Source organism: Platalea leucorodia (genome assembly GCF_965183815.1).
Source record: "Platalea leucorodia genome assembly, chromosome: 3".
In the NCBI taxonomy this organism is placed as follows: domain Eukaryota; kingdom Metazoa; phylum Chordata; class Aves; order Pelecaniformes; family Threskiornithidae; genus Platalea; species Platalea leucorodia.
The window spans coordinates 14,378,460-14,405,985 of NC_138825.1; the positions used below are offsets into that span (position 1 = coordinate 14,378,460).

A 27,526-nucleotide genomic window follows, 5' to 3' on the forward strand; every position below is an offset into this window, starting at 1 on the left:
ACTTGCATCCTGCCTCTTCCCCTTGTCTACCTCCCTCATTCGCCAGAGGTAGAATGGGTAGGACACACGCAAAGGTGAACTGTATGAAATCCTCTAGGTAATGAAGCAGGACTCTTGGAAAGACCTTGCTCAAATCCCAAAGCTGACGCTGCTCCACTGCCCTTACTGTTTCGTGCAAGATTCAGCCTTGTGCAAGACCTTTTCTCTGTCAGCTTGAAAACTGGATGGATGGTTCATGAACAGATTTGTCTGTGGTATTGCTTTTTGCACCCACAGAGTCTTAGATGTCACTGGGGCTTGAGTGATCTTGCATCTGTGAAGGTATGTGAGAAAATTAAAGAGTGTGCATGACTATTATATCAGACAAAGAGTTGGATCTGGACCTTCTCTGGTGTGAATCAGAGAAGTAAATCAAAATGGCAGCTCCTGTTGTGTTAAAAAAACACACCTTAATGAAAACCTGTCTTTGCGAAGCAGAAATGCTTTCTGTGTCTGGAGAAGCATGTTTAACGAGGGGTGTTGAGGGAGCCAAGGTGCTAAGGAGTGAGCTTCTGGGAATGCTTTGCATTCATGAAGTGAAAACACTTCACTGCCAGTGAAAACATTAATGAATTGGCTATAAATGCAGCTGCCCTCTCTTCCACCTGCCAGGAGCCTTCCTCGCTCCAAACACAGCCTGTGCTGCTCCCTGGCCCGTTTCAAAGAGGACGTGGTATTGATGAGCAGTAAAAAGCACGTTTACTTGCAGTGTTGTTTTCAGATAGAGAGCACCAGTTGTGAAGGTGCAGAAGGAAACGCAGAAAGAGCCGTTTGTGTTACACTGCAAACGCGAGGCCGTTGTTAACAAATAAGTGCAGGTTTCAAAACCACCTCGGCTCAGCTCCGAGCCGGAGGTTTTGTTTCTGTGTTGGCTTGGAACCTGTAGTTTGTCTTGCCTAAAGGTGATTGCTGTGTTTGAAATGAATATTTAGCAACCCCTGGTTGATTGAGGTTTTTTTGGTGGCAGTTCTTGGAATTATTGGTTCTTTGAACAAATTCTGAAAACGGGCCCTCATAAAAATATATCAAATTGTAGTGAAGTTGTTCTGCCTTGCACTTGAGGCTTGCCAAGAGATGTCAAAAATGCGCATACACATTACTTAAATGCTGCTAGGGTTTTCCCGCAGACTGAAATTGCCTGCAAAGACCTGAGACAGACAGGAGTAGTCAGTATTTCAAAAGATGATGATTTTTAATGGAGCCCGGGTCAGGGCCACGTTAACTTTGAGAGTAACACCTAGCCAGCAAACGCCCTGAGCTCCGTCAGCAGGGGCTAGACCTGCCGTGTGCCTCTTGTGGAGGGGCTGAGGAGGGGGGCTAAAGCGGGAAAACAGCACTTGGTCACGTCGCACTTGGCCAGGGCCCCGAAAGCTGCGGCGGCGCGATGGGAGCGGGGGGGAAGAGCTGGCGGCGGGGATGCTCCGTCCCCCGAAAGCCCGAAGGCGCGGGCCGGCCGCCGCACCGCCGGCCCCGGCAGCACAAGCCTCGGCACCCACGCAGCCCTGCTCGCCCTCTTCGCCATCCCTCCCCCCCCCCCCCCCCCCTCCGCCGCCTCCAGCCCACCGCAGCCCGGCGCCGCTCCCCGCTCCACCGCCGCCCTCCGCGGCTGCGCGGCCGCCGGGCCGGGCCGGGCCGGGCTGGGCCGGGCCGGGCCGGGCCGGGGGGGGGCCGCCGGTGGCCGGCGTAACTCCGCCCAGCGCCGGCGGGCCGCCGCGGGGCGTTCAGGGCCGCTCCCTGCAGCCCTGTTTGCTTTGCTGCCGGCCGCCCTTGCTTCCCCCTGAGCGCCGTTCCCGGGCCGGGCCGCGGCTGCTGGCGGCGGCGCCGGGCGCCGGGTTTGGGGAGCGATGGCAGAAGTGAAGAGGGAGGCGTGCGGGCAGGTGCCCCGGGAGCAGGGAGGAGGGGCGGTGGAAAAGTTCGTCTTGAAGTCAGACAGCGTGAAAGTGGAGATCCTGTCCTTAGGGTGCATAATCGCCGCTCTGGAGACGAAGGGCAGGGACGGGGAGTTTTCAGATGTTGTCCTAGGCTTTGACACTTTGGAAGGTGGGTCTAAATCTGTTTCTTTTAAAACAAAAGCGGTCAGGCGATCTAACCGGCGTTTTCTGGTTTATTGCCACGCTGCACGGTCTGCTTCTAAGGGTCCCCTCCAAATCGTGGGCTGAATAAATACAACTCCTGCTGCCTGTCCTGGGCTCAGTGGTGGATGGGGAACGGGGACGCTGCTGGCTGCAGGCTGCAGGGTCTTTTCTGCAAATCTGCAAAGCGTACAAGAGCCCGTCAGGCTTTTTTAATCGGAGATGTGCGTGACTAGCGAGCTGTGTGCCCTGTGAAACACCAGGGCTGCGGTCACCTGTTTAGTACTGGGGGGAAGCAGAGAGAGACACCTCGGGCACCCATCCCGTCCCAGTCCTTATGGTTAACCGCACGCTGTTTTTCCGTCCAGGTTACACAAGGAAGCACCCCTTCTTCGGCGCCGTCGTGGGGCGTGTCGCCAACAGGATTGCGAAGGGGAGGTTCAGCGTGGACGGGAAGGAGTATCAGCTGTTCTGCAACAACGGGCCCAACAGCCTGCACGGAGGAGCCCGGGGGTTTGACAAGGTGAAAATCAGGCCGGCTGGTACCGGTGCTCGGCACACAGCCTGTGAGGTTGTGGCAAGAGGATATGATGTCTTCACTCCTGACCCTGTAGGGTTTTCTGGTGGTTATTGAGTTGAATCAGCTCCCAGAAAGTGCTGCGAGTGCAGGACCGGGAGGAAGTGAGACACTGTGAGCTGCTGGGTGGGCTTGTCTTTGCCTGGGTGGCTTAGCAGGGCTTACTTACATCATTCTTGGATGCTATGCAGAGGGTTGCTGGGCTTCTGCGTTACTGCAGCCCTGAGGCCTCGTGAGCCCGGTTCTGACAGGGCTGTCCTGGGGTGAGGTGCTGCTCCTGCGGAGCCTGGGTTGGGACGTGGCGGTGAGGACCCAGCCTCGTGCACGATGGAGGCTCCCGAGGCGCCAGCCACACTGCCCCAGAGTGGGTGCTGTAGTTGTCCCAGTCCCCAAAGAAAGTTTCCTGGGGAACAGTGATCCATGCAGACTCATTTGCGCCTGTGGTTTCAGGGCTGTTAGCTGCCCATAGCTCCTCCCAGAGTCATAAGGTCCTGGGTTTGCAGAAACTGAATATCATTGCTGCTTGCTTTTGGCAGCACGCCCAAGTGCGGGGAGAGCAGGGTGGGTGGTGCGGCAGGTTCAGTGCGGTTATTGCATTACCCCCTTCAGTGCCGTTTTCATCCCAGTGACGGCGTACCCCGGGCTCTTGCTCTGACTCACAGCAGCTAGATCAGGCCTGCAAAATGCCCCAGCATCGCTGTGTCCCCTCCCCAGCCCTTTCCTGAGACCTCCTGAGATAAAATAACCTTTCCCTGGCACCAGGGCACTCAGCCCTTCCTGTCTTCTCCTATCGTCAGCTGCTGCTGAAGTCCAGATACCACCTGTGCGCTACAAGTGGTAAGAGCAGTAGAGCATCTCCTCTCTTGGAAGCCTTGCTGATAACCCTGCCGATTGCATAGCAGGCTCAGAAGTCTCTGCTTTCCTGAAGCCTTGGGCTTTGTCGGATCAAATGCGTTTGTAACCAGCAAGTAGGTGATCCACTGTTTCCCCAGAGAAATGCATGTGAATGTGCTGGTGCAGCTGCTTTCCTGGGTTAATGTTTTGTTTTGCGAAAGGACGTCCAGGCTGATGGGGCAAAAGTCAGAGTGGAAAAAAGCTCACTTCTGGACAGCGCAGTGTGAGCTGGCATCAGGATCAAATGTCCCTCAGTAGTCTTAGAAAAAAGGGAGCACTGGGGTGACTTGGCTGTTGTACCCCCAAAGAGGACCATTGGGTTTAAAGTTTCTTTGTACACCCTGACCCCCTGTGAGCTGGAGCTAAAAACATGCACTCCTTTGCACCTGGGGCTTCCAGGCTGTCTTCTGCAGGTGGTTGATGTGGTCTCTTCTCCTGCCTCTTCCCCTTGTTTGCTGAAGGCATGCCAACTTGGTGGGGACAAGGCGGCAACACCTCCCAGCCAGGGCTTTGTGTCCTCCGGTCCGCGGGGCATGCTCGGGCACCTGCTCAAGACGCCCTCCAGCTGGGTAGTGGTCACTGTGCAGAGACCTGTGGTCAGTCCTAACAAAAACAAGACACGCTGGCTCTTGGCTGTGACTGTCTTGGCCATCTTGTCAGTTTTTCCTGATCTTGCAGACGTCGGTGTTGCGGTCAGCGTGTGGTCTGATGACAAGGAAGCTTGCAGCCATGCTTATGTTGTGGCAATATCTGACCATGCTGCTGGGGGACTGGGGAACTTTAGAAAATAACCCTCTTAGCTTTAACAAATAGTGATATCTGTATGCTTACTGGCATTTAGTAGATTTTTCTTTGAAGAGCTTAAATAGAAACTTATATATAAAACCACAGCGTCCCACAGCAGTGGGAGCTGCAGTCGAACTGCACTCGCTGCTCTGCAGCGTGGTTGTCACATTTGGCACCCTCAGCTCCTGTGTCTGCTGAAAATGTTGGCTTTTGACAAGCGCCTCGGGTTTGTAATCTCTGCATAGGACATGAAAGGGGCCATGTCAAAAGCGTTATCTGGCCCCTGCCCCTAGATCTGTCCTCTTTGATTAGACAGTAGCTATTCCTTAGGTAGATGCAAAGCTCCAGAGACTGGGCACCTCGCCTCTTGTCACACATCCGTCCTGCTAGGGGCTGAGACATCTGCTTAGCATCAGGTCCACGGCCAGGGTCAAAGAGGCTGTCCGGGCAATTAAATTTACAGTATGCTGGCTTGCTTTGCTCGCCAGCAGGTTTGGCTCCAGGCAGAGCCCTGGTCTCTGGCAGGGGCAAGAAACAGAGAGGTCCCAGTTCTCTGGATCAGCACTGACGTGTGGATGTATCTGGCAATACATCTGGTACTATTTCACCCAACCGCAGCCCCTGAGCAGGAGCTCCCAGCGTGTATTTACATTGTCCTGGAAGCCAGCCCTCAGTTAGCTGAGGGAAGGGCGGTGGCTTATTGAGGTGATGTTGCACACCAGGAGATCCATGGGAGGGGGAATAAGTCCAGCTGCGGGGCAAAAATCAAATGCATGGACCCTCTTAGGCATGGAGTAACACAGGCTGGGACAGACCCCTGTCAGCGCAAACTGCCTCGTTTGGCTGCTCATCGGAAAACTTGTTCTCTGCTGATGGCCCTGGCTGACCAAGAGCAGGCTGGTGCTTGTGTTTTCTCCCACTTCCCTTTTTCAACAAGGGGATGTTGTTTTTTAGTCCTTCATAGGGAGAAAAAGATTGTTTGGGCTTTTTTTTTTTTTTCTTCCTTCTAGGAGTAAGAGCAGGAAAGATGATTAAAAAACCTTTTGTTTCAGTGCATCATTCCTTGAGTACCTTTTGTCCCTGGGTTCAGCCCAGCCTGGGGCAGGAGAGAAGGACACCGTGTTTCCCCTGACTGTCCCATCGATGGCACACTCCTTGCAGGTTCTCTGGAGCCCCCAGGTCCTCCCGAACGGTGTCTGCTTCTTCCGGCTCAGCCCCGACGGTGAGGAAGGCTACCCTGGTGACCTGAAAGTCTGGGTGACCTACACGCTCAGTGGCGGGGAGCTGGCCATCAACTATCGAGCCCAGACCAGCAAGACGACACCCATCAGCCTGACAAACCATGCGTACTTCAACCTTGCAGGGCAGGTAAGCACGGGGAGATGAACCCTGTGGAGGGACACTGTGCAGGGGAAGAAAGCCTGGGGATCCATGGGATGATCCATGGGCTTCCCATGGGATCATTGGGACCAACATGCTGGTCTGGGGGCACAGCATGCTTCTGGGGGCACGGCGATGGGGGTTGTCTCTATGCATTATGGGCTGCACGCAGCCTATGAGCTGGGACAGGACTAAATCACGTAGACCTCAACTGAGGATGCGTTATCCCAGTGTGTCGTGAACAGAGACATCCCGTCATGAATATTAACTCTCCTTTTGTGTGTAACTGGGGAGTTGCAGTCTCTCCTGGTCCCCTTGGGAAGATTACAGAGGAGGTGCAGAACTGGCGTGCCCTAGTGATGGACTGGCATTTCTTAGCTGTCTTCTGTTGGCGCTTCTGAGACAACGTACTGAACCCTTGCGTGGGTGGCGCAGCTGAGATCAGGGCCTGTAGTGCCAGACAGAGTCAGCGCAGCACCAAAATACCCAGGTCAAAATGGGGAGGAGAAACATCATGGAAAGGGGATGCGATGCCGACAAGGTTGCAGAGCGGGGCAGTAGCGGGGTGCAGAGGGCTCCCACACACCAGGGTCCAGGGTCCTGCCAACCAGACGGGCACTGTATTACAGCTGTGTTTTAGTCTCACCCTGTTTATAACTGGGCTTGGAGGAAAAGGATCTGGGAAATAAAATGTTGCTGGGCAGAGCAGTAGGATGGGACAGTGCAGTCACACTTGGACGTGAGACAAAGACCCTTAAAAGTGTTAGTGAGAGACATCCCAGCCCCTCCATGCAGGAGGTCTGCTCAGGCTGTTGCCCTAATAATGGCTGTGCAGTTGTTGGTTTACCTTCTGTTTGTCCTCCCAGCGGTACAGTAATATCAACACCTACAGCATGCAACTCAGGCGTGTTTCCAGAGGAACCTTTGGGCATGAAATTGCTGCTCAGATTAGGCAGTGATGTGCAGGCTCAGCTTTGATCCTGCTCCCCTTCCAGCCCAGCAGGGTCCCTGCCAGCATCCCCAAGGCTGTGGGAGAGGAAGAGGAGTGCAAAGCCCCGCGCTGCAGAAGATGAGCCAGGATGATGGGTTGTGCTTCCCGACACTTGCTTCCTTCCCCTTTTGCTCACTGCTGTGTGCTCAGCAACCAGCATGTTTTGGCTAGTCGATCTGCAGGGTAGTAGTACTTAGTGAGGTACAAGTTCAGACTGATAGTCTCAGCTTTGCAGGATTTACAGCTCCTCGGTCCCATGCAGGTGTTTGTCTGTGCTGCTGCCTTTGTCCTGTGCCCAGGGTCAAGGTGGGATGATGGCCAGGAGGTCCCCCAGGCACTACCAGATCAGCTGTAGCACCACCGTGGGCAGTCACTTCCTGGGTGTGCTTAGGGCTGCTCAAATGGTGGAAGGATCACAGCAGGAATCCCAGTATTTCCCATCCTCCTGCAGGGCTCACGGGATATCTACGACCACGAGATTTCTATTGAAGCAGATTCCTACCTGCCTGTGGACGACACCAAGATCCCTACTGGTGGGTGGTGCGACACTCGCGGCACATGGTGGAGACGGTTTTACAGATGAGTGTTTGTGGGTATCGGGCAACAGCACTGCCCGGCAAGGGGGGACACATCAGGACCCAGGGGACCCCAGGCACAGCAGGACCCTTGCCCATAAGCACTGTCCCATAGCACCTGAGCAGAGTGGGCAGAGCCAGGTGCTGGTAATGGGGTCCATCACCAGCCCCAAACCTGGAGAGAGTGGGGACCAGGGTCTGTCCGGGGGGTGCAGGCAGGAGCCCCAGGAAATGGGGCCAGAGGCTGCAACGTGGGTCCAAGGGGCCCATCCAGGAGACAAGCTACCTATGGCACAGGACCAAAACATGTCCCTCCAGACCTGCTTGGCCAGCATTTCCCTGAAGGCCACTCCATTGTTCCCAGGGCCAGTGGGGCCACCAGAGAGGGTCACTTAGCACTTTGAGAGCTGGGATCGGCCTGGGGTTTGCCTGGTTTGCTTCCTCCAGCAGTGTTCGGCTTTATCATACTTCTCTATTGGGATTTTCCACTTGATGTCAAAGTCTTACTTCCATGAATCTTATTTCCGTAAGATCAGCCCATGCTCAAAGTCCACAGAAAGCAGGAGAATTCACTTCTTAAGCCTCAGTGAAATGTGGGAGATGCAAGCAGCATGCTCCAGGCACAGGGCCGCTGTCGATAAGTGCGATGGCACACCAGGACATGGTCAGACTCCTTGATCTGGAGGGCAGCTCCCAGGCCCAGTGCTGAGCTCTAGAGCTGCTGGGATCTCTGGTGCTTGGGAGCCCAGCACTGTCCTTCCCTGCAAGAGCGGAGCCATCAGTCAGTGCCCTCATCGGGACGGGAGGGCTGGCGTTACTGGCTGGAAGGCTGAAGACACAAAACCAACACTTTTCTTTCCTGTCTTTAATGTCCTGCATGGCTAAGAGAGTTAAGAAAGGCCAGTTAAGAAAAACAGCGTGTTTTGCATGCTGAGCAGGTTAATTAAACAAAGGTGGTTTTGCTGCTGTCTCCAGCCTTAGCGAGGAGAAGCAAGCTGGCAGCCTCTTGCACCCGGTCTTGATTCAGGGGGTAAAAAGGAGAAAACAGGGCTTTCTAGATTTCTTTTTTTTTTTCCCCCCACCACTTCCACTCTGTTCCTCCCCATAAACAATCGAGCTGCTCCGTTAAATAATCTGAACAAGCTGGGACAGGGAACACGTTCGCCATACCCACAGGAGAGCCAGCACTTGGCGTGCACTCGGCAATGGTCCCGCTGCTAACAAGGGGGCACCTTGCTTTGGGTGGCTTGATGCCAACCCTCCCATCATGCTGCTCCAACACCCATTTTTCATTTAGCCTAAGTGACTGCGCTGAGTTGCAGTAAGAATTGATCAAATTGCAAAATGAATCTGATACCGAGTTTTATTGTTTTTAAGAATAAAAAGCATTATTTACAAAAAAAAAGCTGCATTTGGCTTAGTTTTTGAAAAATGTAAAATAGATTAAAATAATAAAAAAAAACAGACTTCTAGATTTGCTCCTAAATGGTGGCTTTTCATCCAGCCCAACTGGCTTAGAGGAGTGGAGGCCGTCGGAGTGCAGATGCTGAGCCGTGGCAGGCGAGGGTGCCGTGCCGGAGGTCTCTGGAGGACAGAGTAGTGAGAGGAGCACCAAGCAGCCGGCCTGGGGCACAACTGCTGGGAAGTCTGTGCTCCTGCGTGCAGCTAGCATCAACAGAAGAGAAACTGAGTGTGGGGCAGGATGTGTGCCTAAGGGCTGCATGAGCCTGCGGGGCCGTTTCTGGTAAGCGTAGGCTCTGCTGGAAATGGCAGGGTTGTTTCCCTGATGCTCTTGCAGGGCTGCTTTGCTGAGTGCACCTTCTGACTTCAGGAGGCAGAGGAAGAGAGGCTTTAAAAAGCAAAAAATAGAAAGCAAGAAAGCTTTTTAGCGCAAGTGTCTGCTAAAACCAAAGTTACGTCTGCGTTCATGAACAAAAACCGCTGTGCGTGCATGCTTCAGCCTGCGCCTGGAGGAGTGGGTCTCGCAGTCCAGGCGGCTTTTGCTCAGCTTAGTGTGTCATGCATGGGCTCAAGCTGGGGGAGAGCTTAAGGCTGTACCAAACCCACTGCCCTGCTTCTCCCCACTGCTTTCGCCATGGAACTGTTTCACATCTTAATTGCGGCGGCTTGCTGCACCTGCTCTTTCCAGTTCCCTCTTGTTGTTTTGGGTAAATGTAGCCTGTGAAGCTGATAAAACCATGTATAGTCTTAGCCCTGGGGTGAAGACAAGATTTGTGCAACTATTAAAGACAGATCCCTTGCATGCAATGGCTGCTGTATTTTATGCAAGTGCCTAAATCAAAATGGTTTATTTTTCTTTGAAGGTGTTTTTCTGCCCCACAGCTGAATTCAGTAAATGTGCTACTTTTAGATAGGATCAGAAGCCACAGACATGTGCTGTTTGTCAGGTGGAGGCTGATGTTTCTCAAGGTTTGCAGAGTGGAACTGGTGCAGAGCTGCAGCCGAGCTGGGCGCGCGACTGCAGCGAGCAGAGCACAGCACACGGGGCTGGCAGCGGGGCCGGGATGCCCGCGCGCCCCCATCCCCAGCACTGGAAGCTGCCTGCTGACCCTTGGAAACCTCTCCCTTTAGAGAGGGGTAGGAAAATGTGAATTTAGGGAAAAATCCCTTCCCCTGCCCTCCGTCTGTCACCTCCCCCATGCAAAACGCCTTGCCTTTGGGTTGGGATGGCTGTGTTTTGCACTGTGTTTAGTATGTCTTAGGGTTGTTCTCACTGCAAGAGCTTTATCACAGGATGCTGCATCCCCACATCAGGCCATAAAAAAAGACTTGAGAGAAAATGCTGGTATTATGGTCTTAAACCTTTTTTTTGCCCTGAAACAAAGCCCTGAGGCAGGAGGGGACTGGCCCCAGTGTACAGCCCGTATTCACCATCCTGGCAGGTGGGCCACCTTCATGGCTATCTCACGGGTGTTTGTTCAGGGATCTGGGAGGATTCATGTATTTAGAGAGAGAGAGAGAGATAGTATATGTATATAAATCTTATGCATATATAAATATTAATAGCTAATAAGTTTTGGTTTTATATTAATTAGCTTGTATAGTTACATATACAAGCCCCCCCTCTTGTTTTCTGGCTCCTTGGCTTTGCTTTGTCCCAGCTAAGCACAGCAGTGTCCCCCGGGGGCTGCCAGCTCTGCTGGGGGACAAGGTGGTGATGTCCCAGCCCGGGTCACAGTGGCTACAAGGCAAGCTTGCTCGAAGTGGGGCACCACAACGAGACAAGGATCACAAACAGCTTAAAACCCTCAGCTCACCAAAGCGAGGGTTCTCAACCCTGCGCAGGGGCCAGTGCCACGGGTGTTTGCTGGCGTGTGGGTGAGTGGCTGACACTGCTGTTCTCTTTGCGCAGGGGAGGTGGCCTCTGTGCAGGGCACCGGCTTCGATCTCCGGCAGCCCATCGAGCTGGGGAAGCACTTGCGGAAGTTTCACCTGGACGGCTTTGACCACAACTTCTGCCTGCAGCAGGCACAGACTCGACGCCTCGTGGCCAGGTAGGCTGGGACCCTGGCAGGGGTCCCCCATCCCTGGAGCTGCGGGGCGCCTATTCGGCCAGCCCCTTGGCATCCTCCACCTGCATCTCCCCAGGGCTCGCCACCCGCCCACTGGCAGGTCCATGGAGGTTCACACCACCCAGCCTGGCATCCAGTTTTACACCGGGAACAACCTGGATGGCTCCCTGAAGGGCAAAGGTGCTGTTGCGTACCCCAAGCACTCAGCTTTCTGCCTGGAAACCCAGAACTGGCCCGACGCCGTCAACCAGGTGAACCATCCCCCACCCCTGGGAGCTGCTCGGGTCCTGAGGCAGGGGACCGTGTCAACTGCCTCCCATGTCTCTGGGGCGTTAAATACATGAACGGAGTCTGTTTGACGAGGGGACGCTTTGTAGACACCAGAACTGAGGTGGGCACAGGTCACAGCATCCTGCAGGATTAGGCAGGGGTCAGCCAGCGCAGCAGGGACCAGCCCCGCGCAGCCCAGCTTCCTAAGGGTGCAGGGTCTAGAGCAGAAGACCCCATCGGGGCCTTGCCACATGCTCCCCACAGGGCCCGAGTTCAGCCAGGGGGAGGACTTGCCCACTCAGCCAGCTGGCAAGTAATGGGTGGTTAAACGCTGCCGTTGGGAATGCCGGGGGGAGCCATGGGAAACCGCCCCAGGAAGGCCGAGGGGACTCGGCCGTGCCCTCATGACCCTTTCTGGTCCCGCGGCGTGGGCTCGCAATCACTGACTCCCTGACGCGCTGCTGTCTCTCCCCAGCCCCACTTCCCCAACGCCCTGCTCCGGCCGGGCGAGGAGTACAACCACACCACGTGGCTCGTGTTCAGCGCCGCGTAATGAAAGGGGATGCTGACTCCTACCACCGAGAAGGGTAAGTGCCTCTAGCAGGTTAGCCAGAAATCCTGCCACGTGCCGAACGGCGCTTTCAAACTACCCTGGGTGATGCATGGCATTTGGGAACTTTTTTCCTGGTCTGTGGTTTTTACCCGTGGTTTCTGCTGGCTTTAACTCCTGTCACCACCTCTGCCGCTATCTGGTCTGTGCAAAGCTCTCACCCTCTGTTCAGCCTCACCCTGGGCATTAGGTTTTGTTTTGCAGTAAGAATGCACTGAAAACACCTCGTTTAGGGACATGGCATGTCACAGCTCAAACTACAGCAGGGGAATATCTGGTAATACCCATGTGGAGCATGTGGGAAGGCTGATAAAGGTGTAGTTGTTCATTACAACATCAGCAAAGTGCTCTGAGCTGCGCTGGCTTCTGCTCTCCCCCCGCCACTTGACCTGCCCCACAGCCCGGTGTCAGCTCTTCGAAGGGTGCCCTGCCTTCCCATGCCGGAGCCGCCAGGTCTGACGGGAGCACTGCGATGGCACGGGTACGCAGCGGTCATGCAGAATAGCTTTGCGGAGGATGGTGTGCCAGGATTATCTCAGCTGGCCGCCCTGGCTCCTCTGGCTTAACTCCTATTTGGCAGCCAGCAGCGATAGCTGCGAAAGAACACCTTACGTGCTATGCCTTGGCTGCTGAAGTGAAACGGGTGCATCCATCGATAGTCCCGAATATACAACTGCAGGAGGAAAACCGTCACATTAATGGTTGTGTTTCCACGTGAAATATGTATCGTCCCCCAAACCCTGTAACAGGGGCCTGTCTGATGAAAACCTCCACATTTCTGAGGTTTCATAAAAAATTGGCAGAAGCCGGGGGATGGCAGTGCCATTGTGTTAGGGAGCTGGCACCCCTCTCTCCGGGAACACAGGGGTAGCCAGCCCTTGGGCCGGGCACCCCGTGCGAGGCACCGCAGCCTGGCTCCCACCTTGCCCTGAGTGCACGCGTGTGCACAGTGGTCGCATGTTAGGTGGCTGCAGTTCATGCTGTGCACGGGCTGGTATCATTTGGAGAATAAAGCCCAGCTGATCCAAGCTCAGGAAACGCAAGGTTGCGAACCAGGGGCGGAAGCACCATCACCCCTGTGAGAGAGGGGCTTGCCCACCGCGCTGGAGACCTGGGGTTCCCCTCCCCTTGCCCCCCGCCGGGCTGCACAGGGCGCGCACACCCCGCCAGAGGAGCGGGGCCCAGGGTCACAGCAGCAGCGGTCGCACGAACACACGCCCCTGTCCGGGCATCTTTTCCAAGAGCTCGCAAACACTGTACAGAATTTTTGGTGAAATCCTACCAAACTCGGGTGCGAGCTGGAGCTGCGCAGCCCGCTCCAAGGATGACGACTGGAGCGGCGGGAGGCAGCACGGCCACCCTCGATTTTGCTCACCACGGCTGCACAGAAGCGCGGACGCCGGATTCGCCACTGCTCCCTCTCTGCGCCTCAGAAGCGCTGGCTGTCCTTCCTGGTGGCCACAGCCGCGGGCAGGGCCGCCCGCGCAGGTTCTCCCTGCTCCGCCTGGGTTTAGAGGAACCCCGGCGCCCTGCAGAAACCCAGGCTCCTCGGCTCCGTCTTCCACGGTGTCTCTGGGTACTGAAAAACAGGTACCACTACAGCTGTCGTGTTAGTCTGCAGGTTTATTGTGGAGTAGGTTTGCCTGAAGAGTACAGAAGAGAAAAAAGCGGATCGAGTTCCAGAGCAGCGGCGTGCGGTGCCTCCCGCCAGGCGCGCTATGAACCGGGCGGGGTAAACGCTGCAAACGCGGGTCGCAGGCCTTGGGCGTTTCTGCTGAATCACGGCAGGGCAACGTGTGCCACCCCCGCTCTCCCGCTGGGTGCAGTGGAACTGAGTGGATTTTCCCAGAACATCGCTCCTTGCGCCCGGCAGCCGAAACGCCGATCCCCGTCGCCGAGCACAGCGGGAGCGTCCAGGCGGGCGCCAAGCACGACAGCCAGGACCAGGCACAAAGGCCAGACGATGCTGCAGCACGACGGCGTGTTCAGCATCTGGGCTATTCACTCACGCACCGAGAAAGCTCCACGAAGTCACTGTTAACAGGAAACCCGTTTTTTTGAAAATCATGGGTTACCCAAGGTGTGACTCAAGTTAATCTTGCAATTTTTTTTTTCATTTAAGAAGCTCTGCTGTAGTTTACACATTGGAAGCAAACTGCCATGACAGATTTCATAAGAAGCCCAAATAGGCCTCATTTTGCATTTCAGTGCTTGTTTACTGCGAAACTGGCCTTTATTTCTGCTAGATATCCCATTGCTTTTTTCCCCTCCACCTACCAGTTTGTTTGTTCACAGTCTAACATTGTTTCCAGCCTTTTGCTGTGATCTGTCAACAAAGTGCCGTACCATGCAATTCTCAACTACAGAATGAGGACACAGTTTGACATACCTAGACACAAATAATTAATCGTGCAGGTGTGTATTTGCTGTAAGAAATTAGCTGAATTCAACAAAATTGTCTCCAGGATCTGGGCTGCTTTAAAACCAGACCAGTTTCTGTGAAGCACGTTAGAATTCCTGAGGTCGCTGCGAGAATCTTTCGCTTCAAGGAGGAAAGTTTGAGCGAGCTACAGAAAGGCTAATAACAGCTTGCTTCTGCCTCTCAAACGCGTTTTCCTAAGGTCCTTCAGAAAGTAGGTCAGACAACCTTATGTCTTCCCTCAAAAAAGGAAAACATGCCTTGAGACATTTTAGGAAGTTTTTTCTATATTAATAGCCTAAAGAACTAAGAAAATGCAACAAGCGAAAGTAGCAATCGTCAAATTATTAATGATTTGTTTGATTAGGTTTAGAGGTTTCTGCAGATGTTATTGGTTTAAAAGATGTCAGTGTTTTGAATAAAAGCTCATCCTTAAATTTCTGGGCATCTGGTATCACAACTAGTCAAGCACCAGAGAGTAAGCTTTGCAGAATAATAAGTTTAGGTGGAAAAATGAATGCCTGCTAAAGATCTACAGGAATAAAAAGGGCATATGCAAATTTTTAGCCATCTGCAGACAGAGATGGATTTTAAATTCCATTTCAAAGAAAGCAGAAACTGATCCTTTCACCAAAGACCATTCAACAATAAATGTGAAAAGTGACTAGTTTGAGAAGACACCGATATTAGTCATTCCCATTTTAGACATTTTTCATCCACATTACATGGCACACAGCTAAAATTACCCAAATGTTAACAGAAGCAGCAGGGTTACTACAGAGAAGTTTTAGTTAAAAATACACATTTTATTTCAATGTGCCAATAAAAAAGTCCCACATTTTCATATCACAGGAAGTTAATTCATACAATAAAAAGAGACCTGTGCTAGTCTATTGGTGTGACTAACTCAGAAGACCCAGATCATGCCAAATTTTAGTTGATATACTCTTCTATCTACATTCTTACATTTACAAAGACACCACAAAATCCCTTATAATAATGTAAGCAAAATAACTTTCTTCCTAAAAGATTAACTTCATAACTTTAATCCATTCTTTCAGGACTTGCACTTCTTTGAGGGCTTCCTGATGGTGAACGACTGAAAGGAAAAAAAATCCAGAGTTAACATTTCAGCAGTCATTCGGGATTCACAAATACAGGAAAAAGCAACAGGAGGATACCTAGACTACCGCAGCACCCTTTAAGCACTGTTTTTTAATAAAATAACCAATCACTATTGACAAAGTTAATGGGTTGATGATTTAATGTTAAGAGATTTTTTTTTTTTTACTTTCACATTTTTGCATTTCTCTACTGTTATTTTTATAATACAACTTAAATGTGAACATTGTAAAGTCATCTAAAGGGCACTACTGATAGCGACCTTCATGGAGGCAGGATCGTTCTTCACTGTTCTGATACAGCAGCTTGTCAAAACCTATTATGGTGATCACTCAGCATTTATGAGCATTTATTCAAGTCCCTTGTGATTGTTTGTGAGGTTAGACTGCATACAGCCATGTTTTTAAATGAAGCAAACCTAAGTGTAGAAATTCTGTAAGTATATTAAAAAAAGAAACAACTTGCAGGGCAGAAGGATCACCAAGGCAAGGGAGACATCGTGGCAGGCCTACAGCTATTCCTACTAGGATATATCCCCTCCCTGCAAATCCTGAACACTGAAGTTGTAATAATGAACTGTTAAAGAATTCAAACTAGGGGAAAAAAACGCTGCTGATCCCGTCACTACGCATATATGCATACACTCACACAGAATTATTTACAAACTTATTGGGGAAAAATATTATCTGAGTAATAGCAGTAAAAATAACAGGCTCGATCTCCCATTCCTGACTGCTATGCCAGGTTACTCCACTCTTATCTTCCCCAATCTCACGGTAACTTTTAATGAGACCCAGAGCTGTTTCCCACATTTACTCTGTGCTTTAAGCTCACCGGTAGAAAGTCTCTGTGCAATAAAACTGGTAGTGAACTGAAATGAACACAGGAGCAGACAAAGGCGTGACGTAACATTGCTACGTAACCAGTATCCCAAGGAACTACTACCACATATATATTGCCATATGTAAAACCACAATCACAACGTCATTTCTGTGGAAGAGATCTCGGCAAAATACCTTTCCAGTATTTTCCTACAAGCAGCAGTCAAACTCCTCAGCAGAGATCACTGCAGATACTAAAATGCCAGCTCTATGGAGTCTACGTTATTAGTAGGGAGATCAACGTACCTTCTCTTTGGAGATGGTGATCGGGACTTTGACCGACTGTCAAAACAGAATATCATCAATGCAGCTTAAAGGTCAAATGGAACTTTTATATTCAAAAAAAATAAGCATCTTAGACAGCAATGGAATTATTATGGCAATCTAGCCAGAAGCTCTTTAAAACAGGAAAGTTTTCCAATCAACTTTTACTCTGACAGGGATTCTCAATTTATTTAGCATGGAGATTAATTGTAAGCAACTGTCTTCAGTAGAGAAAACAGGAAAACAAGGGGTAGTACTGAGGTGAGGCTTTGAGAAAATACACATCATCACAGATTCCTGCTGGTTTATCAACAGCATTAATAAAGCTGAAGTCCTTTATCTGATGGATAGAAAAATTTAACAGAACTGAGCACAAAGACACAAAAAAATCAGTACTACGTTGGAAACTGCAAAGAGTTAATGAAAACAAAGAGATGGGTAAGGAACATATTCCAAATAGCTGAAGAGAAAATTTTATAATCTCAGTTGTATCGCAAACAGATTAGCTGCGCACCCATGTTTGGGGGATTTTTTTCTAAAGGACCAGACTCTGTTAATCATGCAAACCCACTACTGAATTCTAGATACTACTGCAGGCTTTATCCCTGTACGCTTACCTCTTAGCCGGTGAGCCAGATTTTGACCTGCCATGAGACCTAGACCTACAAGAAGAAAAAACACAGCTCAGCAGGGAAGCTGGTAGTGTGCACGTTCCCATATTCGAGACACACTACATGTGTAAGAACGGTCATGTTGAACAGACAGAATCCTACAAGATTCCAGGGCTTTTCCTGCTAAGGTTCAAAAGAAAGCTTTTTAAATGGATGCTGCATGTGTTGCTCCGTACTTTGGTCCCTGGGTGATGACTGGTGTTTGCTGATGCAGGTAGCAGGAATACACGAACAATCCAAATCCCGACCAGTATTTTCACAAAGCCAATAAAAAGCCATGCTCTCAACTTGCAAGTTTTATTAGGCTTGAGTGACATCCACCACTATAGTTGAAACTGGCTCCAGGCAGAACGCTCCTACAAGCATCTTCCCTTCAGTGCACTTCATCTTATATATGCACTTGCTCAAAATATTTTTTTAAATCTGCCTTTGTGAAAAGACCGTCAAAAACATCAGTCGTTGAGATAAGACTGCTGCACCATACGAACACTAATACTGCCTAAAAGAATAACTGAAATTTTTAGGTTCCCAAAGGAAGTGTTCTACTTTCCACATCCAAGGCTTTCCACAACAACTTCCAGATGTACGCTTTGACACTGTCAAACCAGCAAACATCATGGAACACTTGTTCAGTCTGTCTTCCTTACGAATCAAGAGCCTGTCTCTGGGTGCTACGCATTCCTTTGATTCTTCTGTAAAGAAACCACCTTTCAATTGCCTTGTGTGGAAGTTTAACAGTGACTTCATTAGAGTTACGCCCCAGTGTTTTGCCACTTCTCTGTACTTGCACGTCTGCAATTCCCTCTGCCCCGGTCACTTAATCTCTACTTACAGTGAAAGATGTCACACAATAGAAATTTCACTAAAAGCATCCTTTACACTGCAGAAAACCATCCTAGTACTAAAAAAAGAAAACAATGGTGGTAAAATCAAGATGTTTTTCTCTTTGAGAGCGCGTTGACTGTCGCTGTTTTCTGCTCATCACTGACAGTGAACAGTGATGAGCCATGATTAAGTCACGTTGGAACAACTGGTATTAAGATTCAACATATTTTAGCAACAGGTAGAGAAAGCGTACCTGACCAGAGAAAGGCATTGCTCTACTGCCTCAGGGAATTCCCCTTCTCTTTTTACTAGCTTCTGCACTGTTTGTGTGAGTTTCTGCTGTTAACTAAGCCATCTTCTGGTCTTCATCTCTCCATTCTCTATAAACTGCTGTCATTGCTTGCTGTTCCACCCTCACAAAATGCCACCACCACCACCTTTCAGCACTGAATCTCCCATTTTCAGCTGTGGGCTTTTCCACTTACTGCCTTCAGCTAAAGCTTCCCTTTATTTTTTGTGTTTCTTTATGGTTGACTATTATGTTATTTACTTCAAAGAGCAGCCATCAAACCAGAACAGTAGGCCTGGGAATGGGCTGGGGAAAGAGCAGTACCATCTCCTTCAGAGCAGAACTTCAGTTTACTCTTGTTCTCCTATGACAGCTCGCCGAGGACTTCCAAGCAACCTACGTCAGCCACGCTGCCTGGACAAGGCTGCACAAAGCACAAGCTGCGTTCACTTACTACGCAACCATTAAACTACAGCTTAAGAAAATGAAAGACATCCTGTGTTCCTTTAAGATTTGATCGTCAATCTTACGGCACATTTGTCCGTACAAAATAATTCTGACAGGTGTTTATCTCAAATTTAATTCAGCTCCTGCAGGCTGACACTTTGTTATTCAACAGAGCTGGAAACAGCTGTAACACTCACAGCACTAGCAAGCCCTTCGAGACTTGCCTGGCTATATTTGACACACTACTGGAAGGGCATCCTGATTTCTCTGACAAATAAGGGGAAGAATCCACAATCTCGTGTGCGCTACACAAAGAAAAAAAATGTTCAGATTAATTCTAAATTTGTTTGCTATGTTAGCTCCTAATGCAACCTGATCAAAACAGTACTTGTGATGACTATCAGGACCTGGATACCAGCGATAGGTAAAATAATAAGAGAAAGAACAATCTTCTGCACTGCTTTTTAAAACTATAGGCCCCTGAGTTGGTGGAGAGAAAAAACAGAGCTTTTCCTGAAAATGTTAACAGTTGTTAGAAAGCCTCAAAAGACTTTTAAGCAACTTTTACTAAGTATCTGCAGTCACGGAAGAGATCTTACCTGCTTCGGGGCCATGTAACAGATCTGGATCTAGATCTGGATCTTGATCTAGACCTGAGATTCAAATAAAAAATTAAGGCAAATTAAAAAAAAAAAAAAAAAAATCAAAGAAGTCAACTCAACCAGAAGTGATGACAATTACAGAACTACTTGGATTAATGTCTACATGTTGAACTTAAAACCTATATCATCATTAAAAAAACCTACATCATCATTAGATATTTTAGACATCATAATTCATCTCAGGATATGCAGTTGTGTAAGGTCTCAAAACTAATTGTATTACCATGCCTGTAAATTCAACTAGGATTATCAGAAACTTTTAAAGCATGCTAAAGCCTGATTTCTAGAGGTTAACACCCTTCTGAAGTCTGCTATCCAATACCTTTTTGAATCCCCTAACTAAAATGAAAAACAACAACAAAAACAAAGCACGCAACCTATTAAAAATTACTACCAATTACCTTGATCTCTTCAAAGAGCCCGATCGGGACCGACGGGGAGACACAGACCTAGACCTACGAGGAGAAACGGACCGCGACCTACGATAGGAAGCCGACCTGGACCTGCAAAGAAGTCAATTAGAAAGTTGCACAACTGTAGCTTTTTCTAAGCAAAAGAAGCAAATAGGAATAAAAGACAAAACTTAAGCACACCTCCTACCGCGACTCCGACTGCGTGACCGAGAATACCTTCTTCCTCGGGACCTTGAACGGGATCTCGACCGGGACCTGGTTTTAGGTTAGAGAAAACAGGTATCAGGAAACAGCTGCAGCAATCGGTGCACGTGAGGCCCTGCTGAAGTCAAAACTTTCAGACAACTAAAGAACTAGCATCTGTCAGTTGGAAAACTCTCTGGGCCTACTCATCTTGAGCATTTTACTACCTAGAAAAATGTTAAAAGCTGAATTACATTGCAGAATTACATTAGAATAGAAAACACTGTAATGCGTATTTAAAATAAACCTTGCAAGTTTGCAGGTCGACCCTCTTTGGCCCAAGGTCTAGCAGATCTAGACGATCTAGAAGTATCTATAGCCGATCGCTGCATCTAGGTGTTCTCTTCAATCTAACGACGATCAAACTGACAGCCCAATGAGCCAGGGTGAGGCTTGATTGACGCAAGAAGATTTTTCTAGGTGGGAATGTGGTCAATCTGGTGTTCCTCTTTCTAAACCGGAGGGGGGCCCCAATTGAAAGCCAAATTTACTGTTACGGCGATCACCGTCTCAAATTTTCTGCCCTTAAAGAATAAGGTGAAGCTACGTGTAGATGGCTCGAGGGGATCTGGCCTCTTATGCTGATCACCTCAAGGTCTAGGAGGATCTTAAGTGTCGGATTTGCAAGGCGCCTCAGCATGAAATCTTAAGGCTCGTGACATTCTGAATCAAGGCGACTGACTCAAACGAAGAAACCTGAAAGGTTTTGACCAGGTTGATTATTAAGATATTAACATTTGATAGAAATAGCAACAAATTGTAATATACACCTATACATTTATTCTAGCGTTAAAGTTTAAAGAAAACTGGCGTAACATTCTGTTCTTTGCTAACAAGAGCTACACAAAAGTGAACTGGCGAAGCAACCCAGCCACTCTGGCCCCACACGTACCTGCTCCTCCTTCGGCGACTATAGCGGTGACAATCATAAGCATAGTGGCCTTTCTCACCACACTCATAGCATCTGTCGTTAGGGTCAAAGGGGCGCCGCGCAGGAGGCCTGTCGTAACGGGAGCGACGAGGCATCCCTGTCGACACTTCCACTCTAACCCTGGAGCCACATATCACCCTGCAACAAGCCCACGATGGCTCTAAGTTAATTGTTACCGTTTACGGCAGAACTACAAAAAGGAGACGAATCAGAGAGAAAACTCCAATTCTCTCCCTGGTCTTAAGACCGGCTGCAGCTCCTGCAAACATGTGAAATGCACACGTACTTCCCATCCAGTCCACGGACAGCATCTTCAGCATCCCTCGGGTCTTCAAACTCCACGAAGGCGAACCCCGGCGGGTTCCTCGCGATCCACACGGTTCTCAGGGGCCCGTAGTAGCTGAAGGCTCTCTCCAGCTCGCCTTTGCCCGCGCCCGTGCCCAGGTTCCCCACGTACACCTTGGTCTCTGCTGGGACCGAAGCCGGTGTCAGGGCCGGAGCAAGAGCGGGCTCACGCGGCGCGCGGAAGCGGCGTCCCCGCCCCGCCCCCCTCGGGCGCCGCCATCTTGTTCGCGCGGCCCGCTCCCGCCTTCTACCACGAGCAGCGGCACGCGCGGGCGCATCCCCTCCCCCACGGCCCCTGACGCAAAATGGCGGCGGCGGCGACAACGGCAGCAACGGCCGCCTCGCCTTCCTTCCCCCTCACCGACTGCCGGCCGCTCCGCTCCCCGCGGTAACCAAACCTCTTCCGCAAACCTCCCTCGCCCTCCCCTCCGCGCAGCCGCCCGCCACTCGCGACGCCCCGGGAACTCACCGCCTCCATAGCGGCCGTAACGCGACATCCTAACGGCTCCGCCAACCGCCGCGCCGCGCGCACGCGCCGCCGCCCGCGCCTGCCCCCTGCCCTCCCCTCCCTCCTCCCCCAGGCGGCGCGGGGCTGCGGCGGGAGGCAGCGCGCATGCGCGCGGGGAGGGGCGCGCGGGGGTGGGTGGCGCGCGCCAGGGGGCAGGGCGGGCAGCGGGGCGCCGGTTGCCGGGGCGACGGCGGGGAGCGGCCGATGGCGCCTGAGGGGGACGGGGAGGGGCAGCGCCGGAGGCAGCGCCGGGGGGGCTCCTGCGCCCGCCGCGGCCCCGGGGCCCGCCCGGTCCCCGCTGCGCCACCGGGGAGCTTCCGGCAGCGGCGGGGCCCCGTGGGGAGCGAAAGGGAAGCGCCGTTCCCCCGGGCCCGCCGCCGCCGCCGGGGCGGGGGGAAGCGCTTCGGCCCTGTGCCGATCCTCCCGGAAGGGCGCCGTAGGCTGGGGAAGGCGGTGCAGCAGTACCAGCAGAGCTGTTCGCACCAGAAAAGCGGCTTCTGTCTCCCGAAGTGCCTCTTTGCGACTTGATCTGCGCCAGGAGCTTGCGCTAGTACAGCTAGTTGAGTTGGGAGGGTTGCACCTCTTTGTGACCGTGAGTAAGGCTAAATTTACGGTGGGAGAGCTGTAGTAACTGCCCACGGTAGCGACCTGTATCTACTAGATATGGCTTAGGTGACAGGCTAAAAGAATGCTGACGGGCTTCGTGATTCAGAACAAATAACTACACTGGCAACAATGGAGAAAAAAAATCAGTAGGGACTGAGACTAGCAAGAATTAAAACCGAAGATGTTTGGAGTATTTTGCTCAAAAGGGACTTTGAGCAAACCGCCCTGCAGCCTGTGATCCAGAAGGGGACCCGTTAGGAAGCTATTTAGACCGTAAGCAACGAAAATGTGTTACGCATATAAATACGTAAAAACAAACCACAATTCATTCTTTCCACCACTTTTCTTTCAAACAGAAGCTAAGATTTCTCGTTGTGTTGCTTGCTCTTATAGTGAAAACAATTAGATTTGCTAATCCCTGCTTTGTAATAAGCGAACTGTAACTCTGGAAGAAAACAGTAGCTGAATACAGTGGCATAAGCCATTCATAAATAATCCCCGTAGCACTGTGGAAGTTGAATTGAAGCTTCGCAGGGAAAAAAAAAAGAAATTCCCTCCTTAAGCCTGCAAAATAAGACTATCTCATTTTATACCCTTGATATTTTTTTCTGTTGCGCTCACAAAATCATCACGTGCGTGCTTTCACTTAAATTACTGAAATGATGGCAGCTTGTTTGCGTCATCCATCGGAAGCTTTTCATTAGTAGCGTTAAAACAGAGCAGCTTTCGGGGAGGGGGGGGGAAGAAATGAAGTTTCTCACTTTCACGGCTGTACAGGGAAGCTCGGAAAGACAACTCAAAACCAGGGAGCAAAAATACCTTGTTTCTGTGCACACGCAGTATGCAGCCATACCTGTTTATGCGCGCAGGTTGCTCGAGGAGGCTGGCGCGGCGGGTTTGCGTGCTGGCGTCAGCAGCCTCCCAGCGCGCACCAGCAGGAGCATCGGCAAGGCCAACCTCACCCGAGCGAGGCACGACACCAGGTGCATTTACGCGCTACACGCGCCGCCTCCTTGTTTTGCAATCTGGACTCATGTATATAAACCTATATATAATGTATATGCACACCCGTGTTTATAGAGCGCCGCAGATCTGAGCGTTTCCCTGCCTCGGAAGCCGCAAATTTGGTGCTTTAACCCCGCCGAAGCGTGGCGGGGGCGGGCGCTCGGCCGCCGCAGGAAGCGGCGGGCCGGGAGGGCGCGGGGGGGCCGGGCCGGGGCCAGCTCCCGCTGCCGGGCGGCCTCGGGCAGGGTCGGGAACCGAGCGGCCACCGAGTCGGTGAGCGGGGATGGGGGCGCGGGGCCGGGGGGGAGCCGGGGCGCTGCCCCCGCCGAGCCGGGCCGTTCTCCCCGCCGGGCCCTGCGGGGGTGCGGGCAGCGCCAGGGAGCCTGGCGGGAACAAAGGAGGGAGCCCCCTCCAGCCCGTTCTCCTCCCTGCACTGCCCCCGTCTCTCTCCAGCCCCTTTCGCGGAGGGATACTGGGGTGGAGACAAACGCTTGCCTGGCCCCAGGCTGCGACAGGGGTGGCTTTGCTGTCCCGACCAGTAGCGCAACTGGTGCGGGGAAAAGAGGGGAACAGCACTTGCTGCTCGCCTTACGGCAGGGGATGAGGATAGAGCCGGGATCCGGGTGGGTAACGCTCACGCACAGGCAGTGGAAGGGCTTGGACACGAGGGATGTGCCAGTACACAGAGCAAAGGCGGTGAACTTCTGCCCTCAAGGGACAGGGATCCCGAAGGTTTTGTAAGAGGGCAGAGCAATAAATGGAATGTTTAACGCAGTGGGAAAGTGTTAAGTTAGCAGAACAGTGATTTTTGGGACTTCACTGTGTGCCTTTAAAAACAAGTGGGAAATTACAGAACTGCAGCAATATGCAAACCACTTGTGTGAATATTTGCCTTTAAAAAAAGCAAATCCTGCTTAAGACGAATGGAAGATCACTACCTGGAGGCAAACTCAGTTCCGATGTGAAGGGCAAAGCAAAAGGATTCATTGCTTCTGGTAATTGCTCTGGCTATTTTCTAGGTTCTGGATGTAGGAAATATGAATGATTGGCAGAAGAAAAGCCCTCTAGACTGGGAAACATATGTGAACAAGATGGTGAAAGTTGCTGCAATTGAGAAACATGAATATGAAGGATGGGTTTTAACAGTTGATCCAGTTTCTGCCACGTAAGTACCAAAGAGAAAGTAAGTAAGTAAGTATTAAGAGAAAACAAATTTTTCAGGAAGAGACAAGATCCCAAAACTGAAGCAAACTTATTTGGAGCGAAAACTGTGTGTTGGGGCTGTGTCCTGTTTTTTTAATTGGCAAGGCCTAAGAGGAAGCAATATTGTAGTTGATGAGGCCCGTTCACTTTAATCTCATTCAAAGGACTGATAAGTTTGGGGAATGGATAATATCTGGATTCATGCTGACTTTATTGTGGACCTGAGGGTAGTACTTTACATGATATCCACGTATTTAGGACTACTTTTAATAACATATGAAGCCCTGCTTCACAAAGAGAGCAGGAATGCAAGAATGTTTTTAATGCTTTAGGTGTTGAAATCCGTATCCTCTGTCCAGAGTTCTCACATCGATGCCCTGCTTTCCCCTCCAGCCAGACACCCATGAGGGTGTAGTGGCTGCTTTGGAGAGGAAGCCGGGAAAATCAGCAAGGGCATTGGACAGAAAGTGGTACCACAGGTCTCTATTACCTCAAGTGAGTAACTTGAAAACAGGGTTTGAAAGGCAGAACACACCAGGGAATAGGCAGAAATTTGGCTCCTTGCTGCCACAGCCTTTTCGTACCTTTTTGGTTGTGAGCTTGTCCCACATGAGTACAAGATGGAGGCTAGAAACAAAACCATCCAGCTTCTGATGTATTTCAGAAGAACTGGTTGTTGCTTCAACTCTGGAGTAGTTCCAATACTCTAATCTCCTCTTGGAGTTGCTTATTATTTTGGTAGGAAGGGTGTGCACAGCTGTGAGTGATTCTGGGGATGGCCCAGGCTAAAATCAAGGCATATTTCATTGCACATTTCCCAAAAAGTCATTGCTTCCACTAATGGTGGCAACAGTAGATGAGCAAAGTGCTGGCATCAAATTCTGGAATTTTTCTTCCCACAAGAGGAATAAAATGGTTTCTGATCCTCTTCATTGATATATGGGGAAAAAGATCTTAGAAAGAGAACAATCTGCCTTCCTACCTGTATTTTACGACTTTGGGGATGTAAATGCCCTTGGGAAAAGACCAGGCTGCTACAACATGAGCCTGAAGCTGCTGTGGTGTGTTCCCATTGTAATACTCAAGCTATAGTTTTCAGTTAAGAAACTAGCAACACTCATTTTAAAAAAGATACATTATTCTTTTAGTAATGATCAATAATTAAATATAACAATTTGTCATTAAAAGGTTCTGATGTTGTTAGCTGCCACCATTGCCTTCAGCATTCAAAGTGCTGAATGTATCCAGGTATCATTGTTTTTCAGTGTTGGAAGACTTAAGGTTCTTCAGCGAGGCTGGCAATGCTGCACAAAAATACTGAGATTCCCAGCCCTGATTTGAATGTATACTTTGCTTTTTTTAGAGTAACATTCTGATTGATAGTATCTAGAGTAGTTTCAGTTTCAGGGCCAGAAGTTACACGCAAAGCCCCAAATATTAAAATACGTTTTCAGTATTTTAAGGGTATAGCAGCGTGCTTTTCAAGAAGAATGCTGGGTACTCGATATTGCCTAAATATCTGGGTGACGCTGATGAGCACTCATCTCCAAGAATCTTGGCCTGTGTTTCTCCGTCTTCAGTTAAGTACAGTGACTCATACATCCTTCTTTCCTTGGCAGTATTGTCCTTGCAACGTTCCTGGAGAATGAAAAAGTGTCCATATCAGTTGTCTTGGGCCACGCTGTCCAGGAGGTCGAAATACTGAAAGAAGGGGACGACGAAATGAAGCAACGGCTTTCTTGCATATTTGCACCTGAAGAAGGCAAAGCCTACAGCCCAGAGGAACTTGAAAAGAGGAAGAACGACTTGAAGACTTGGCTAGAAACAAACCACATCCCCGTAACGGAGCAAGGTGAAGCGGGGAGAACGCTATGCGTGGCGGGGGTGTTAACTATTGACCCGCCGTACGGCCCAGAAGAGTGCAGCAGCTCCAATGAGATTATTCTGTCGCGGGTTCAAGGCTTGATACAGGGCTATCTTGAAAAACAACAGTGATGCCTGCTGTTTAAAGCAGTTGTCTTCAGGAGTGGGTCTACCCGCCCTATTTTAGGAACTGTCCTGGGTATCAATATTCACTATTTGCAAAAATGCTGGGTTTAGGTACTTTTGTCTGATTTTTCTATGTTAAGAAAGGGATAAAACAAGCAGTATAAACTAAAAGCACGAAGCATTTTCCATGCACTATTTTTTTATTAAAAGCAAGCCATTGGGTAATGATGATGCATTAAACCGATACATCAGTTTAACACTATTAAGCTGATATATCAGTTTAATAAGTATTTTTTGTAACAGTGTTGTGAAAGATTATATATGATAAATTTCAACTGTGTTTTCCTCTGCCTTTGAAATTAAATTAATTATCTAGTGGTGTAGGCATAGTTATTTGAACTGCTTACTTGATTTTTTTTTTTTCCCCCCCAAGAAAGAGAATTGTGACACTTGGGCTTCCCAAAGCAGGTGAAAAAATTGTAATTGTTCAGAAACTTTTTTTTTTTTTAATCCCACAACTGTTTTCTGGTTTTAGAACATGAATTATAATGTAGATCCAAGTTTGTAGAATTCCTAGGGAAAGTTAGCAGGTAAATAGCGGGTTTTAAAAACATTTCCTATCTACATTTGTTCTTTTAGAGCAGCAGTGATTGGAAGATCTTTGTTCCTTAGACAGAGAATCTCTTGCAATTCAGTGAGTTTGTGTTTCTTAATGCTTTGCTTCTATGGCAACACACTATGCAAGACTCATTATGTGGTCGTTCCTGAGATTATTCATCCAGTCAGGAGCCTTTAGAGCCCTCATTTATCTCTTAGTGTATTGATTTGTTCCATCTTATTATGAGATAGCACCAAAACACACGTTAGTGTGCTCAAACGCATTTGAAAAAGTCTGTCTAACCCTTGTTAATAAAAGGCCCCCCTCATTCCTGCTGTGGTTCATTTAAAACTGCTTCGGATTGGTCAGGTTCATGTT

The 27,526-nt window shown here is 50.1% G+C and overlaps 3 protein-coding genes across 9 annotated transcripts; 2 read left to right on the forward strand and 1 right to left on the reverse strand.

Annotated features, from left to right (window-relative positions):
- The first annotated feature begins 1,794 nt into the window (after positions 1 to 1,794).
- On the forward strand, positions 1,795 to 16,386 carry GALM (galactose mutarotase). The gene is made up of 8 exons (XM_082306095.1): positions 1,795 to 2,079; positions 2,480 to 2,634; positions 5,530 to 5,736; positions 7,191 to 7,272; positions 10,688 to 10,829; positions 10,924 to 11,098; positions 11,593 to 11,704; positions 15,208 to 16,386. Exons 1-7 carry the CDS (start codon positions 1,884 to 1,886, stop codon positions 11,668 to 11,670), a joined length of 1,035 nt encoding a protein of 344 aa, XP_082162221.1. The 5' UTR covers positions 1,795 to 1,883; the 3' UTR covers positions 11,671 to 11,704; positions 15,208 to 16,386.
- SRSF7 (serine and arginine rich splicing factor 7) lies at positions 13,387 to 21,815 on the reverse strand. Of its 2 annotated transcripts, none has more exons than XM_082306096.1 (9): positions 21,709 to 21,815; positions 21,181 to 21,364; positions 20,856 to 21,032; positions 19,901 to 19,975; positions 19,709 to 19,810; positions 19,245 to 19,298; positions 17,031 to 17,075; positions 16,396 to 16,431; positions 13,387 to 15,245 (listed from the first exon to the last, which is right to left on the reverse strand). In XM_082306096.1, exons 1-9 carry the CDS (start codon positions 21,734 to 21,736, stop codon positions 15,191 to 15,193), a joined length of 756 nt encoding a protein of 251 aa, XP_082162222.1. In that variant the 5' UTR covers positions 21,737 to 21,815; the 3' UTR covers positions 13,387 to 15,190. The 2 variants fall into 2 exon arrangements, with proteins under 2 accessions (XP_082162222.1, XP_082162223.1); XM_082306097.1 differs by having other exon boundaries at positions 13,388 to 15,245; positions 21,181 to 21,361.
- GEMIN6 (gem nuclear organelle associated protein 6) lies at positions 21,424 to 27,476 on the forward strand. Of its 6 annotated transcripts, none has more exons than XM_082306103.1 (4): positions 21,424 to 21,627; positions 23,223 to 23,336; positions 24,378 to 24,523; positions 26,181 to 27,476. In XM_082306103.1, exons 3-4 carry the CDS (start codon positions 24,396 to 24,398, stop codon positions 26,554 to 26,556), a joined length of 504 nt encoding a protein of 167 aa, XP_082162229.1. In that variant the 5' UTR covers positions 21,424 to 21,627; positions 23,223 to 23,336; positions 24,378 to 24,395; the 3' UTR covers positions 26,557 to 27,476. The 6 variants fall into 6 exon arrangements, with proteins under 6 accessions (XP_082162229.1, XP_082162226.1, XP_082162228.1 ...); XM_082306102.1 differs by lacking the exon at positions 21,424 to 21,627 and adding an exon at positions 22,032 to 22,339; XM_082306098.1 differs by lacking the exon at positions 21,424 to 21,627 and adding an exon at positions 22,205 to 22,626.
- Positions 27,477 to 27,526: the final 50 nt, after the last annotated feature.

Bases quoted from the DNA above. Each gene is read 5' to 3' on its own strand.
- GALM (XM_082306095.1), top strand. From the start codon at position 1,884: ATGGCAGAAGTGAAGAGGGAGGCGTGCGGGCAGGTGCCCCGGGAGCAG. The intron at 2,080-2,479 runs GTGGGTCTAAAT...TTTTCCGTCCAG, and splicing joins AGGCTTTGACACTTTGGAAG to GTTACACAAGGAAGCACCCC. The intron at 10,830-10,923 runs GTAGGCTGGGAC...GCATCTCCCCAG, and splicing joins ACTCGACGCCTCGTGGCCAG to GGCTCGCCACCCGCCCACTG.
- GEMIN6 (XM_082306103.1), top strand. From the start codon at position 24,396: ATGAATGATTGGCAGAAGAAAAGCCCTCTAGACTGGGAAACATATGTG. The intron at 24,524-26,180 runs GTAAGTACCAAA...TTTCCTTGGCAG, and splicing joins GTTGATCCAGTTTCTGCCAC to TATTGTCCTTGCAACGTTCC.
- SRSF7 (XM_082306096.1), bottom strand. From the start codon at position 21,736: ATGTCGCGTTACGGCCGCTATGGAGGCG. The intron at 19,811-19,900 runs GTGTGCTTAAGT...ACTTCTTTGCAG, and splicing joins AGTCGGAGTCGCGGTAGGAG to GTCCAGGTCGGCTTCCTATC. The intron at 17,076-19,244 runs GTAAGATCTCTT...TTCTTCTTGTAG, and splicing joins GTTACATGGCCCCGAAGCAG to GTCTAGGTCTCATGGCAGGT.